Source organism: Crocodylus porosus, unplaced genomic scaffold, assembly GCF_001723895.1.
Source record: "Crocodylus porosus isolate Cpor-Errol unplaced genomic scaffold, CroPor_comp1, whole genome shotgun sequence".
Lineage (NCBI taxonomy): Eukaryota > Metazoa > Chordata > Crocodylia > Crocodylidae > Crocodylus > Crocodylus porosus.
Window position 1 is genome coordinate 11,405,242 of NW_017728911.1, and position 15,873 is coordinate 11,421,114.

The 15,873-nt window shown below is 44.3% G+C and overlaps 1 protein-coding gene across 3 annotated transcripts in view; it reads left to right on the forward strand.

Annotated features, from left to right (window-relative positions):
- Nucleotides 1–15,873, forward strand: part of OTUD7A (OTU deubiquitinase 7A) — a 217,214-nt gene that overhangs the window by 137,772 nt on the left and 63,569 nt on the right. For all 3 annotated transcript variants that reach the window (XM_019533429.1, XM_019533428.1, XM_019533430.1), the window contains exons 6-8: nt 5,031–5,132; nt 8,295–8,422; nt 10,459–10,571. In XM_019533429.1, the coding sequence (XP_019388974.1) occupies nt 5,031–5,132; nt 8,295–8,422; nt 10,459–10,571 (343 nt within the window). The remainder of the gene's footprint in view (nt 1–5,030; nt 5,133–8,294; nt 8,423–10,458; nt 10,572–15,873) is intronic.

A 15,873-nucleotide genomic window follows, 5' to 3' on the forward strand; every position in this document is an offset into this window, starting at 1 on the left:
AGGAATAACGGTCACAAGCTGGCAGAGGGTAGGTTTAGGGTAGATATCAGGAGGTGCTATTTCACGGTCAGGGCAGCTAGGATCTGGAACCAACTTCCATGAGAAGTGGTGCTGGCTCCTACCCTGGGGGTTTTTAAGAGGAGGTTAGATGAAAATCTTGCTGGGGTCATTTGACCCCGGTATTCTTTCCTGCCATGGCAGGGGGTTGGACTAGATGATCTGCTCAGGTCCCTTCCGACCCTAGAAACTATGAAACTATCCTTCTTGAAGTATGGCACCCAAAACTGGATGCAGTACTCCAACTGCGGTCTGACCAATGTGACCTAGAGGGAAAGTATCACCTCCTTGGTTCTATCTGTCATGTATCTGGTGATGCATGATGAAGTGTGGTTAGCTTTGCTGATGATTTCATCGCACTGACAACTCATGTTTATCTTGGAGTCCACTATGACTCTGAGATCCCTTTCTGTTTCTGTGCTGCTGAGAAAGTCACTTCCCAGCCAGTAGGGGTGCTGGATATTTTTTCACCCTAGGTACAGCACTCTGCACTTGTCCTTGTTGTACTGCATCCTATGGTGTACTGCCCACTTTTCTAACCTGTCCGGGTCTGCTTGCAGTCATTCCCTACCCTCCAGAGTGCACACTTCACCCCACAATTTATTATCATCTGCAAACTTGGACAGAGTACATTTCACACCCACATGGAAGTCACTGATGAGGATATTGAAGAGTACAGGTCCAAGGAGCAAACCCTGCTTGGCCCTACTACCCACATACTTCCAAGTTGATACCGACCCATCTACTACCACTCTCTGGGTGCGACCACTAAACCAATTTGCCACCCACTGGACCATGTAAACATCTATGTCACAGCCTCTTAATTTATTTATGAGAATGGGATGCGATACTGTATTGAAGGCCAGGCTAAAGTCCAAGAAAACGACATCCACCTCTACTCCTGCGTCTTAGTGTTTTGTGACCCTGTCATAAAATGAAACCAGTTTGGTCAGGCATGATCTTCCTGCTACGAATCCGTGCTGGTTCCCTGCTACATTATTTTTCCTGCTGGACTCCCACAAATATGATCCTTCGTAATCTTTTCAAAGACCTTTCCAAGGATGGAGGTGAGACTGACTGGCCTATAATCACTTGGATCTTCCTTCCTTGCCTTCTTGAAAACAGGGACCACACTGGCCCTTTTCCAGTCCTCCGGGACCTGACCTGAGCACCACGAGCGCTCAAACAGCCATGCTAGTGGTTCTGCTGTGACACAGGACAATTCCTTCAGTACCCTTGGATGCAGCTCATCTGGGTCTGCTGACTTGAACACATCCAGTGCATTCAAGTGACTCTGAACCAAGTCAGCCTTGACAGTGGGTAGGCTGGTGTCCATCTGATGCCCATCGAAGAACCCATTAGGAGATTTACCTTGAGCCCTGTTCAGGAACACTGAGGCAAAAAGCTCATTGAAGAGCTCAGCCTTGTCCACTGCCCCGCCCCGTCTGTCACTAATTGCTCCTTCTTGTTCAGTAGGGATTCTATGCTGCCATGTGCCCTTCTTTTACTCCCGACATACCTAAAAGAAGACTTTTTGTTGTCTTTAATTTGTGTAGCCAGCCTCAGCTGTAGCTGCTTTGGCTTTTCTAACTGCCTCCCTGCAAGTGCGGGCCAAGTAGGTATACTCCTCCTTGGCAGCTTCTCCCTGTTTCTACTGCCTATATAACTTCTTTTTTGTCCTTAGGCTTTCCTGGATTTCCCTGCTTAGCTAAGGAAGTTTTTTGGCTCCTTTTCCCTCGTACTAGGATAGTCTCTCTCTGTACCCGGAGGATCGCTTCCTTTAGAAAAGATCACCTTTCCTGGACTCCCATCTCACCAATACTCTTATCCTGCAGTGCATCATTGACTATACTCCTAAGCACACTGAAGTTAGCCTTCCTGAAGTCAAGCACTACTAGTTATTTTACCCACCCTATGCCATATGGTGAATTATTCTTAATAATCCATCTCCAGTACATTTATTTTATGCCATATACTAACTCTTAACAGTTAAGGCACTTTTAATGTAATTGTAATGAAATGGTTATTGTTTGCAACCTAGAATAATTTATTCTTAAGGACACTTATTGATACAAAACTACCATAAATATTATATCTTCTACTGCAGACTTGTTCTGTATGCTTATTTACAATAATGAATCATTAACAGAAAATAACTATCTTCTTACTTTTAAATCAGTGTTTATTAAGAAGCCTAATTTTAAAAGCAGGACCAGGTATCTCAAAAATATAGATAATTTCCCTCTGCTCTTACAAATTTGTTTTGCATGTGCACATTTTAAAATATATTTTATAATGATTTGCAACAATAGTGTTGTGGGAAAGTCATGGCCTGGACTTGTGCTGGATTTTAACCATTGCTCATCTTATTGGTGATGTTTCCAAAATCAGAAGAAAAAGGCAGAAAAAGTCTCCAGATGCAGATGCTGATTGATCCACTATGAACTGTTCAGTGCATTACTCATTCTATCAGTTCCAAATTTTGTAAGTGCCAACTTTTCAAAAACAGCAGGAAGAACACACAAACTAACCAAACCATTAGCAACCACCTGCTTCCTTTTGTTGTTGAGCTTGCTTCTTGGCCTAAATCAAGAATATGCATTTGCCCCTTTAAAACATGATCTAGAGCTCTAGCAGGCTGGCCCATTGAAGTCTGAGAGCCAGAAATGTTGACCTTGACACTGAAACTCTCTGTAGTTTAGCAAACTCAATGAGGGCCAGATTTGCAAAGGTATTTAGATGACAGTCAGGATACGTAGGAGCCCCAAATGTCTTTGAAAATCCGTCCCTTAACTGCTCCCTTGTCTCATTTTCTTATTTCATAAAAAGGACCATGTTGTTACGAGGGCAAACTAGCAAGTATTTTTTTAAGTGAAAAATATTTTGAAGTGGAAAGTTAAATAGTAGTCTAGACCTTGAGCTAGATTCCTTTCTCACTTACTATCCTTTCAACTTGGGCCAGGGACAGACATTACACATAAACCAGTTTAAGTGATAAGAAACTGGTTTAAACCTGTAACAGAACAGACGTTCAGTGCACATAAATCAGTTTAAAAATGGCTGAAACCGGTTTGAGGTAAACATGGTAGAATGTAGTGTCAGACTTAACTGATTTGGGTCAAACCAGTTTACTCAATGTCTGTTCCAGACCCCTTGCTTGTTTAAGGTACACCAGAGTCCCCCAGCATCCCAACGTGCTCCTTGGGCTGGGTAGGGCTCTCTGTTCCACAGCAGAGCTTGCTCCTCCCCTCTGCTCCCTACCTGGAGCTCAGCAGAGACTGTAGGCATCTGCCTGGCTTCCCCCTACTTCCCCGCTTCTCTCTCCACTCCCTGCTAAGCAGGAATTCCCTACCTTACACAGATACCCCTCAGCATTAGCTAGCAGACCACATGCTGGCTACGGTCCATGCTGTGGCAGATGGGACAAAAGTAGAATCAATGGATAGCTGGTAATGTCCCTCTGTTGTTTCCTTAATGGGATGATAAACCACTGAGTTAGGTGTGATAAATACTGTGTTATCAATTCCCTGCTGGGCTTCTTAGAAGGTGGGGGGGATTCCTCTCTAATCAGAGTGTCCTGTTGGGGCCTGGCCATGCCCCACTCAGTTCAGCAACTTGGATGGGAAGGGAGGGCTGCTCTAGTCCCCCCTGGCCTCTAGCCAGTGCCAGTGCAGGCATGTGCTTGCATTTTTGGGATCTCTGTATAGTTACAGACTGATTCAGCCTAGCTTGGTTGGACTAACCTACAAGGATTGAATCAATTCAGGCTCAGGCTTTTTGAATGTCTGTCCTTAGCCTTATAGAACTACTGATTTCAGCAGACTTAATCATGATTTGTATCAGTTCTGCTAAACCTCTCTGGCCCTGAAATCCATATCCTGCAAAAAGGGCCAGTCCATAAGCTGGTTCCAGTATAGAGTTGGTCCACAGATATGATCTGGCTCTGGCACAACCCCCCATACTAGATGTAGCCATAAAACCACCACATACTGGCAAAATCTGGGACATGGGATGATATCTAGACCACAGAGCTCTCCATGGGTCCAGAAATTTGGCAGTGGTACAGAGCAATTAACACTGTTCCTCTGCTGCCAAATTCCTGGATCCTTGGGGAGCTCCAAGAGCCAAATGACAAAGCTCTATAGGCCAGGCCCATTCACAAGATGGAGGCTAAGCATCTGATGTACATTGCTTTGAGTTGTGAGGAAAATCAGGCATCAAAATATTCCATCTGATAAAATCTCCCGCCACTTGCATTTAGTCAGAAAGATAAAATATCTTTATGCTTTGAATTTTACTTTCCTATAATATGTATTTTGTCTTTGTAGCACAAATAAACCATTTGTCATAGGAATATGTTGTTTATCTATATAGAAGGCAGATACCTTTCATTAAGCCAGTGACAGGTATGTTTAAAAATGAAGGCCTAGATTCACAAAGTTATGTATGTGCCTAACCAACATGTTAAAAACAGTGAGATATTAAAATCAGTGGGAGGGGGGCTCCTAAATACCCTTGTGAATTTGACCCTCATAAAAATTAATCCAAAGTGAAAACTATTCCAACAATCCTTGGGTTCGTTCTAAGTACATTTGGAGAATATTTTTGTTACACTTGCCCTACCTTCATTTCCTTTTGTAGCTACTGATGCTTACCTTTAACCTCTGGTATTATAGGTAGCAGAGGTGCTGAGTACAGGGGGGCCTGAGGGCCCTGGCCCACCTGTGGAAGTGGACTGTCACCTGAAATGTGTAAAACTTTCCACATGTCCATCATCTTAGCCTCCCTCCCACCTCCCTGGCAAAAATAAAAGTTGGTACCTATGACAGATAGGCCTACTCGGGGACAATGGCCTTGCAGTGGGCACTAGAACCCTTTAGTGTTATCCATCAGCTCTATACCCTCTTGTTGTCTGTGCTTTTAGCCTGCCCTATTGCATAGTATGCAGTTTTAATAAACACTTCCTTTTTCAGGCCGTCTCAATTGGTGGTCCACAGTGTGTACAAGCTGCAAACGTCTTCTTCCATTGGCTACAACCGGTGATGGGAACTGTCTCTTACATGCTGCCTCATTAGGTAAGAGAGAGTCTGGATGTGCTGCTTGTCATACATGTAAGCTTTACTTTTCCCAACAAAAACAGAAGGAATGTCTTTTAGATGCAAAGTTTCTTTGTTAACAGCGTGCCTCAAGTATAATATGCTCTACTGTTCTTGTTCTTCCACTCATAGCAATGCTTAGTAAAAAGATGCTAAAGCATAAACGTGGTTTTCTGTTTGTTCTTTGAAATGGAACTGAAATAACAAGCTAACCCTTGTCTGTAAGGTTAGTGTATGGGTCCCCCCTACACATGATGGTAAAGGTGCAATGGGATCCAGTGTTCAATCCACAGTCACACTACATGCTACATGTGCATGGCAGGTGTATCATGCTACACGTGCATGGCAGGAGGTGTGATTGTGGGATCACACATTAGATCCCATCATGCCTTTTGGCCAGTGCAGTGGGAACCTGATCTCAGGCTCCACGTGCACAAGCATGGAGCAAGTTCCTGCGGCACCCTCAGTTGAAGAGCTCTCAGCAATGGGGGTAGCCCACACACCCTCAGCTCTGGAGGTTTCACATACCCTTGCACATCCATGGGACCTTGCTGCACATGCAAATTAAAATATGATAGTAGCCAGCTCTAAAGTTAGTACACATTTCCGAGCTCTAACTTTATGAGTAGGGACAGAACTTACATACAAACCAGTTTAAGTGATCAGAAACTGGTTTAAACCTGTAACAGAATAGAAGTTCAGTGTACAAAATGGCTAAAAATAGAACTAGCTGAAACCTGGTTGGATGTAGTATCATACTGAACTGATTTAGGTCAAACCAGTTAATGGAACTTGTGTCTCAGACACCTTCCTGGTTCAAGTTAACTCACAGTCCCCCAGCATCTCCGGATGCTTTGCAGCCCTGGGCTGTGCCGTATGCTCCAGCAGAGCAGGGTAGGTCCCACCCCTCTTCTCCCTAGCTGGACCACTATCACTGCTCCGGCTGGCTGAGAACGGCGTGGGGGTGGGAAACCTGGTTCTAGACCCCAGGTAAGGTCTGCCTGGTGGGAGCAGAGCAGCCCCTTATAGGCTTTTTTCCTCACTTGCTGCTGGAGTGGGGAGGGGGCAGACCCTGGGCCTGACTGGCAGAATGAGGTGGGGGGCAGGAGGCTTTAAGGAGCCCAGCTAGGATGAGGGAGGCCCCAGGCTGGCAGACTGAGGCAGAGGAGAAGGATGGAAGAGCAGACTTCAGCTGGGGCCCTGTGCAGGCTGGGGGAAGGGTTTAAACCCCCCTCCCTCCCCTCCACTTCAGGGTGCTGAGTCAAGCCAATATCTGGCCACACACCCCCTCTCGAGCAGGGAGCAGGGGAAAAGCCTGTTAACGGCTACTTCATGCCTGCCAGATAGACCCATCTGGGGTCCTATGCAGGGTGAGGAGGGGGTTTAAACACCCCTCTCCTCCCCTCCACTAGCTAGGGGGTTTAAATCCCCTCCCCAATCATACTCAGTAGGCTTGCCAGGACCTGGCCGTGCCCCTCTCAGCTGGAGCAGGGAGTTGGGAAAAGCCCTGGAGCACTTCTCTCCCAGCTTCCCTCCAGCCTTCTGGAGAAGGGAAGACGCGCTCTAACGCTCCCCAGCTTCTGGCTTGAGCCACCATAGACACATGGCTGCATTTCTGGAATCAGAAGTAAATATCTGTTCACTTGCTTCTTGGTTCAGTCTGTGCAGTTTAGACTAACTTGCAAAGATTGAATGATTCAACCTCAGGCTTTTTTGACTGTCTGTACTTAGCCTATAGATGATTAGAGCTTTTAATGTCATAATAACTACTTTGCATGTGTAGCCTGTCTCAGAGTAGTTGCACAATTAACCATTTCATCACACAATATCTGGAACATGTGGAGGGGGCCTGTGTTACCTATAATGGGTCCAGTCCTACAGCCTTGGTTCAGGCAAAATTCCTGTTGTCTTCAGGCTTACTATTTCATCATGAGGCTCATCTTCTCCTGATATTTGTAAACATTCATCTTGCCAACAGTAAAAATTAAAATCTAAATATGCTTGATGTATTCAGTCCTTTGAAAGGGCAACTACATGAGCAACAGAATTTAATGTAAGGTAGAACTTTGTTCCTGTGTGTTTGCAGTTAATTCAAGGACACCATAAACTTTCTACAAACGGCATCAAAGGAATACAACCTTGTGGTTCTACTGTTGGAAATTAATATGTTGTTTATTTCCTGACAGTTATATGGGAGCTGAAATTTCACACCAGTAGAACTTCAAAAGACATCTTCTTTTTAAAAAGTGTTTTTCTAGTCATGTAGAGGGGATCATTTTATTTTTGAAACAGAAGGCAAGTAAACAACAAAATAGATTTGGATCCTTGCAAGGTTCCTTCATTTGGCTTTCTTTATCTAATTTTACCTATGAGGGACTATTTATTATTTACAACAATTGGCTGGGGCCTTTTGACTTACACACTTCAGAAGAAAGATATTTAATGTGGATGTCTGGCAATATGATGATTGAAACATGATTGCCTATGGGCACATGTCATGGTGAGCTGTATGGCTCTTTTGTGTTGGAGTTCATTTGCTTAGGAAGGCATTTTTTGTTATCTTAACAACAGTTTGAAAGCCTGTGGTTGCTTCTATTTTTAGACTCCTAATAATCATGAACATTGGTCTCTTTATTAGGACATGACTGCCAGAGGACGTTTTTTATCATGCTGTGTGAAAGTGAAGGCCTGTGGGGTATCTGTCACTGTTTGAGATAGCCATAACTGCCTGTAGTTATCATTAGCATTCTGATCTCTGCAGGGTCAGTTGTTAACTCTGCCGCTAAAATAAAGACCTGTGTATTGAGTGTTCAGTTCCATGGCAAAGCTGAAGTAATGCAAACACATATTATGAGACTACTGAGAACCTTAGTCATGTCTTTATCTGACTAGACTCTGTAAGAATTTCACACTGTTTTTCATTAGCCTTTTTATAGCGACTATTTTCATTAGGGAATCCAGAAAATAATGAAAGGGAATTAGTGGTCATCAAGGAGAATTTTAACAAATGATTGATAATATATGCTGCTTTTGTTTTTAGAGCAATGTTAACTTGTGTTTTCTGTAATAGTTTATTCTGTATAAATACTGGATCTGTTTCACTCATGGCTTTTATTTTATTTATTTATTTATTTGCTGTAGGGATGTGGGGTTTTCATGACAGGGATCTGGTATTACGTAAAGCACTCTACACTATGATGAGAAGTGGAGCTGAAAGGGAAGCACTGAAGAGAAGGTGGAGATGGCAGCAGACCCAACAGAATAAGGAGGTCAGTATGGCCTAAAAACAATTTAAACCAGTGTATAGTGGATGTCATTTTCATCCATTCCTCTGATGTTCCTTGTAAAAGCTTGTGCTTCTACCAGATTCTATATGCATTAATTTTTTTGCAGGAAAATAGTCATTAAGCATGAAAGTCAGATGTGAAACTGAAGATATTAGTGTAGGCTAGTAAAACAAACATACATAGTGTTGTACCATCCATGTTCAAGCCTTGTTTGGTACCAGGTAAAAATTCAGGTCTCCAAATATAACTATTATTTACCAATGGAAAAAGTATATAAAAACATTAAAAGTCCAGGCTAAATCCAAAAAAAGAAGCTCTAAGATAGAAATGAAAACTCCAGTAATCTGTGTGATCATGCCAAGAACCAAGAGCAGATATTGAAACAGATTATCACCTGTAATCTTGAAGTAGTTTTAAGTTGGATCCTTCATACATTTTGCTGAAATAGGTCATGTCCAAACAGGGTTTGGAAAACCTGCATTTCAGAGTTCATTCTGTTCCTGTAGGTAAAGAGGACCCTGTCTGCTTCAGCCCCATTTTGCATTGGGATTAGATTTTTAAGGATTCTATAGTGCAGAGGTTGGAAGTTATTTGTAGTGAAAAGTGCCAAGGAACAAGCTAGGGTCCTGTGATTTCTGAAAATGTACCCGGTCCCCCCTTCTAAAGCTCCCATTGAATGAATGCTTTCAACACAAGATACATCCCTTCCCAGCAGCACACATCTTGGCACTCCAGGCAGCTGTATTAGAAGCAGAATCTGACCCCTTTTCAAGCTCTACTCATATCACCAGTTCCTTCCCCTACAGAACTCAAGTTATGTGACAGTTTGCTTTGCACAAGGCCAGTTGTTACAAATAAACATTATTGTGATATGGTTTGTAGGGGTTTAAAATGTATCCTTTTTTTAACAAACATTCATAATGTTAAATAAGCAGACTTCTTTTCAGCAGAAATTAATTCTGCATGCAACTCCTTTGGACCAATGTTGCTGGAATCTGTTGGCATTGCTTCACTATCTGGGTAGCAGAACTGGATTTCTTCAGCATCCGTTCTCAGTGCAAACTATTAAAAGACAAAAAACCGTAGCAAATTGGATAAAATTTGAGTAAGAGATAGCACCTTTGAAGACAACAATAGCTAATCTGTCTCAAAGCCCTGATGTTCTGTTTCTCAGTTAATCCCTCTGTTCTCTCAGTATGAGAATTGGTGCTTCCATCAGTGGTAGATACAGTGGAATGAATAAAATAATTAATTTCCTAAATACTCTAGCCCTATACAACCAGATGAATGTGGCTAAACAATTGCAGCTGATATTAATGCTATTCATATATATACACACTTACAGAGAAATGAATATATTCTCAGATAATGATTGCTAATGAGAGTGGGTGTACCAAAATATGAGCACTAACAAAAATCTAACTTGCATTTGCTGTCTCAAAGCTGTTTGAGTAGTCATTGGCTGGGTTGTCTTTGTTCTGCTTGAAAACACAAAGGAACTAAAGCCACCTGTCTGCTCTTTATGTCTTTGGAAATATTCCCCTTCAATCACCTAAAGAAGGAGTGGGAAGTAATTGCAAGTACTATGATCAAGGAAGGTACATATGTGGTTTGCTAGCCCCTCTCCCAGCCTCATCATAGCTTCAGGATGAGAGCAAAGTTCTAAAATAACACTGGAAACTTAGAAACAAAACATCAGAAATTTCACATATGAGATGAGTGAATTTTGGCAGGAAAAATGTTGCATATGTATTTGTGCAGGAGCAAATTTAAAGCCTCCTGAAAAAAAAATTAAAAAACATCATATCTGTGTGTGTTCTGTTTTAATAACATATTGCTCTTCATCTTCAAGAAGTAAATTATATTGTCATAATGGTTCAAAGCAACTGAACTCATATGTTCAAATAGCACCTGGTGTGAACTACAGTATTGTTTCACATGTCATAGTGTCTAGTAGGTGATATTGATTTATATTTTGTACTGTTGTATCCTACAATACTTGCTCTTCTTTCTCCTAGTCGGGTTTAGTTTACACAGAAGAAGAGTGGGAACGGGAGTGGAATGAACTTCTTAAGCTGGCTTCAAGTGAACCTCGCACCCATTTTAGCAAAAATGGAGGTACTGGTGGTGGGTAAGTTTGGATTGTAACAAATTTTTATAGCTTCTTATTCCAGCATGAAGGATCTATTCCTTATTCAACCAGTATGTGTCCTAGAATAAGATAAATAATTGAAAAAGCTCATGGGATACTTGTGGCACTTTTAACTCGTTTATTTGGTACAATAGAATCCCATTATCTACTCATTCTGTAATAATGCTCAGCATTTCATTGCAATCTCTTATTACAAATAGCAAGTAGTTCAGAGACAGATTTCTCAGGAACTATGCAGAAGAACCAGAATTCTACACGTTCCAATTTTTTGCTTTTTGGAGGTAATATAGAGGCAATCATGCTGATCCTGAAAGAGATGGGGGAGGTGCCTCACATCCTCAGAATGACCCTCCACCTCATTAAACATTAGCTAAAAGGATAGCTTTTACTGAGGTGTTGGAGGTGAAGCACAGAAGTAGGGGAAGGTAGAAAAACAAGGTGACAATGACTTCATCAAAACCACACTGTAGTTTTAGAAGATTGTCAGGAAGGACCCATAAATTATATTTTTCACTGTTTCTTATTTCATATTCTTGATAAAAACATACAAAAACAGGTTGTTTATTCAAAATTCTGTGCTGCCAGATTAGGGCCATAGACCATGAATGTTGTAGACTTTGAACTATATGAGAAGTAGATGAAGCAGGTCATGGCTAGTTCTGTAGGTCATAGAAGTATTGTAAGTCATTGACACAGGCGTGGAGAGGTGAAGCTTGTGGCATTAACCTGGAGCAAAGCACATTGTGGCAAAATGAACAGGCTGTGCATTTAAAAATGTGGAAGACAGGCTGTGCTTTCACAGGCAGCCATTTTAAAGCATGAGAAAGTGGACAGTTCATTTAAGGGTAGATTGACTACCTTTATGGGAAAATTAAACTTCTTTTAGGTTTGCATCTTTAGAGTTTGCAGCTTTTAAAAATCACGACAGCATATCTTCTTCAAAGAACTATTGGAAGTTTCCCAGTCACAGTCCCTGGTTCTCATGTGGGACTTCAATCACCCTGACATCTGCTGGGAGAGCAATACAGCAGTGTGAAGGCAATCCAGCAAGTTTTTGGAGACTACTAGAGACAACTTCATGGTGCAAGTGGTGGAGCAGCCAACTGGAGGCCATGCTCTTCTTGACCTGCGTCCATAAACAGGGAAGAATTGGTGGGGATTGTAATAGTGGATGGCAACTTGGGCAGCAGTGACCATGAGACAATTTTGTTCAGGTTCCTCAGGAAAGGAAAGATGGAGAGCAGTAAAGTAAGGACCCTGGACTTCATAAAATCAGATTTCAACTTGCTCAGAGAACTCATAGGCAGGATCTCCTGGGAAGCCAGTCCGAGGGGAAGAGGTGTCTGGAAGAGCTGGCTGTAATTTAAAGAGGCCTTACTGAGAGTGCAGGAACAAACCATCCTAACACAGAGAAAGACTAGCAAGTATGGCAGAAGACTAACTTGGCTTAGCAGTGAACTCTTTAGTGAAGTAAGTCACAAAAAGAAAGCTTATAAGAAGTGGAAACTTGGACAAATAAATAGGGAGGAGTATAAGAGCATTCATTGCCTGGGCATTCATGGACGAAATCAGGAAGGCCAAAGTGCAGCTGGAGTTGCAACTAGTAAGGGATGTGAAGGGTAACAAGAAGAATTTCTACAGGTATGTTGGTAGCAAGAGGAAGATCAGGGAAAGTGTGGGTTCCTTAGTGAATGGGGGAGGCAACCTTGTGACAAAGAATGCAGAAAAGGCTGAAGTACTCAATGCCTTCTTCACCTCAGTCTTCACAGGCAAGGTCAGCTCCCAGGCTGCTGAACTAGGCAGCACAGTTTGGGGAAGAGGTAAGCAGTCAACAGTGGTGAAAGAACAGGTTAGGGGCTGTTTAGAAGAGCTGGAAATATACAAGTCCATAGGACCGGATGGGATGCACCTGAGGGTGCTGAGGTTGTTGGCTGATGAAATTGTAGAGCCATTGGCCATCATCTTTGAAAAAATCATGGTGATCAGGGGAGGTTCGAAATGATAGGAAAAGGACAAAAGTAGTGCCCATAGAGAAAAGGGAGGATCCAGGGAAGAGCATTCCAGTCAGCCTCACTTCAGTCCCTTGGAAAAATCATGGAGCAGATTCTCAAGGGATCCATTTCTAAGCATCTGGAGAAGAAGGTGATTAGGAACAGTCAGCATGGATTCACTAAGGGCAAGTCATGTCTAACCAACCTGATTACCTTCAATGACAAGGTGACGGGCTCTGTGGATGCAAGGAGACCAGTGGATGAGATAAAGGAGACTCTTGCTATTCACGGGGGATACGTTCCCTGCAAATGGTGACATCCGTGAATACTGACAGGGCTCCCCATCAGACTCCACAGATGTGCCCTGCTTCCCCCTCCCTCATTGTTCGTGGTGCTCCCCTGCAGCACTTGGGGACCAACCTCTTCTCCCTGAGCACTGTTGTGGCTGCTCCAAGTGCCACCATGGCTGCCTCCAGGGGAAAAGGTGCCACTACCGCCACCTCCATCTACATCCCCGGCACTCACTCTCTGCCCTTCTCCCATCTCTGCCCTCCCCTGCGAATATTTAAATCCATGAATCCAGAGTTCACGAATAGTGAGGGTTTCCTGTACCACGATTTTAGCGAGGCTTTTGATATTGTTTCCCACAATAGTACGGGCTGGATGAATGGACTGTAAAGTGGATAGAAAACTGGCTGGAGCATTGGGCTCAAAGGGTAGTAATCAATGTCTAGTTGGCAACTGGTATCAAGTGGAGTGCCCCAGGGGTTGGTCCTGGGGCTGATTTTATTCAATGTCTTCATCAACGCCCTGGAAGATGGCATAGAGTGTGCCCTCAGCAAGTTTGCAGGTGATACCATGCTGGGGGCAGTAGTAGATATACTGGAGGGTAGAGCTAGGATTCAGAGTGACCTAGACAAATTGGAGGATTGGGCCAAAAGAAATGTCATGGGACATGTCCACACATGCAAGCACATGCACTTGCAGCAACTCAGATAGAATCAGTGCAAATTTGAGCCAGGGCTTTTTGCCTCAGTCCACATGCCCGGACATACACTTTGTTGTGGAGCAAATTGTGCCACTTAAGGCAAAATAACCCTGCTTGTCTCTTCCTGGATCTGCAGCCAGGGGAAGCTAGAGCCTGGGGCCAGCATCTGTGCTGGCCCCAGAAGTATAAAAAGCTGCCCTGGCCAGCAGCTCAGGGCTGCTTGCCCTTGGGAACTTCTGAGGCCCAGCCACTTGATATCTGGGGACGTAGCCCCTTGTGCCAGCTAAACTGCTGAAGCAGCATCCCAAATTCACTTTTTAAAATAACCCAAAATCCACATTCTTCCACAATTAGAACAAAAGAGAGGGATTGATCAGATGGGCAATGTTTTATTGCCATATTTACAATGTTAAAGCAATTTGGAAGCCTACCAGTGTCTCTAGCATCATAATAAAATCAATCATAAATATTTATATGTTTTAATGTTTGCTTTTGGTTTCCTTATCATGTGGTGGGTGTGTAATGGGAGGAGTGTGGGGTTTGCAGAAGAGGGAGGGGTGGGGGGATGTGGGTGGGTGTGGAAGAATGTGGGGGGATGCAGGTTAGTGTGTGAGTACATGTGGGGGGATTATGGGTGTGGGTGCTGCTTAGGAGGGGTGGGTCCCCTGTCCCCCACAGGGCAACAGGACAGAGCCTCCCCACACAGCACATGGACTACCCTGCCTGCAGTGTCCCAGCCCCCCTGTCCACCAGGAGCTAAAGGCCCCTCCCAGCCCCCAAACTGGTCTCCAGTCCCCTGCTCATTCCCCTGCTATTCTCCAGCCTTTGGAGGCTGGAGATGAGCAGGAGAATGAGCAGGAGACTAGAGAGAGCCAGCAAAATGAGCAGGAGGCTGGAGACAGCAGGGGAAGTCTCCAGCTCATCTCCAGGGGCTCGTCTCCAGCCTCCTGTTCCTTCTCCTGCTCATCTCCAGCCTCCTGCTCATTCTTCTGCTTGTCTCCAGCTCCCTGCTTGTTCCCCTGCTCATCTCCAGCCTCAGAGGCTGCTGCAACTGCCATTGAGTTTGTGGGGGCTGGGAGAATGAGCAGAGGGCAGGGGGAATGAACGAGGGGTGGGGAGAATGAATGGGGAGCTGGGGGAATGAACCAGGGCTGGGTCTTAGCAGGGCCTCCCCCATGGTCCCTTTGCCCCTCTTCTCCAGCCCCCTAACCCCCTACTTACCTGTCACGAAGCTGGGTCTGGATCCCTGCAGCTTGTACCACTGCCTGCCCTGCATAGGCAGGCAGTGTGCTTCAGCACCAGGGCAAGGGCCAGCCACAGAGACACTCTCTGGCTGGTTACCAGAGCCTTTGTGGAGGACTGAGCCTCTGGTTGCCTCAAGGCATGGTCTGGGACCATGCCCAGCCCCACGTTTTTCCTCCAGGGTATTGTGTGACTCCTGGATATCCAGGGGTTTAATTTTTCCCTCGTGCTGCAAATTTGCAGTGCAGGGAATGTTTTTTTTGTTCCTGCACGTCCCTCATCCAGCATCTCAAAGGGCTTCAAGTTGCTGCAAGAGACACGTGCGTACTTGTCTGGACGCGCCCATGAGGTTCAACAAGGACAAGTGCAAAGTCCTGCACTTAGAATGAAACAATCCTATGAATCAGTACAGGTTCGGGGCTGCCTGGCTGGGCAGCAGCTCTGCCGAAAAGGACCTGGGAGTTGCACTGGACAGTAAGCTGAATACGAGTCAACAGTGTGCCTTTGTTGCAAAGAAGTTAGTAGCATACTAGGCTTCATCAGCAGGGATGTTGCCAGCAGTTCAAAGAAAGTGATCATCTTCCTCTATTTGGCACTGGTGAGGACACATCTGGAGTACTATGTTCAGTTTTGGACCCCCCACTACAGAAAGGATGTGGACAAACTGGAGAGAGTCCAGCTGAGGGCAACAAAAAATGATGAGGAAGCTTGGGAACACAATTTATGAGAAAAGAGCAAGGGAACTGGGTTTTCTTAGTCCAGACAAGAGGAGATGGAGAGGGGATTTAATAGCAGCCTTCAACTACCTGAAGAGGGTTTGAAAGAGGATGGAGCCTGACTGTTCTCAATGGTGGCAGATGACAGAACAAGGAGCAGTGGTCTCAAGCTGCAGCAAGGGAAGTTTTAGTTGGATATTAGGAAGAATTTTCACACAGGAGGGTAGTAAAACACTGGAACAGGTTACCCAGAGAGGTGGTGGAATCTCCATCCTTAGAGTTCTTAAAGACCCGGCTAGACAAAGCTTTGGTTGGGATGATCTAGTTGAGGATGGTCCTGCTTT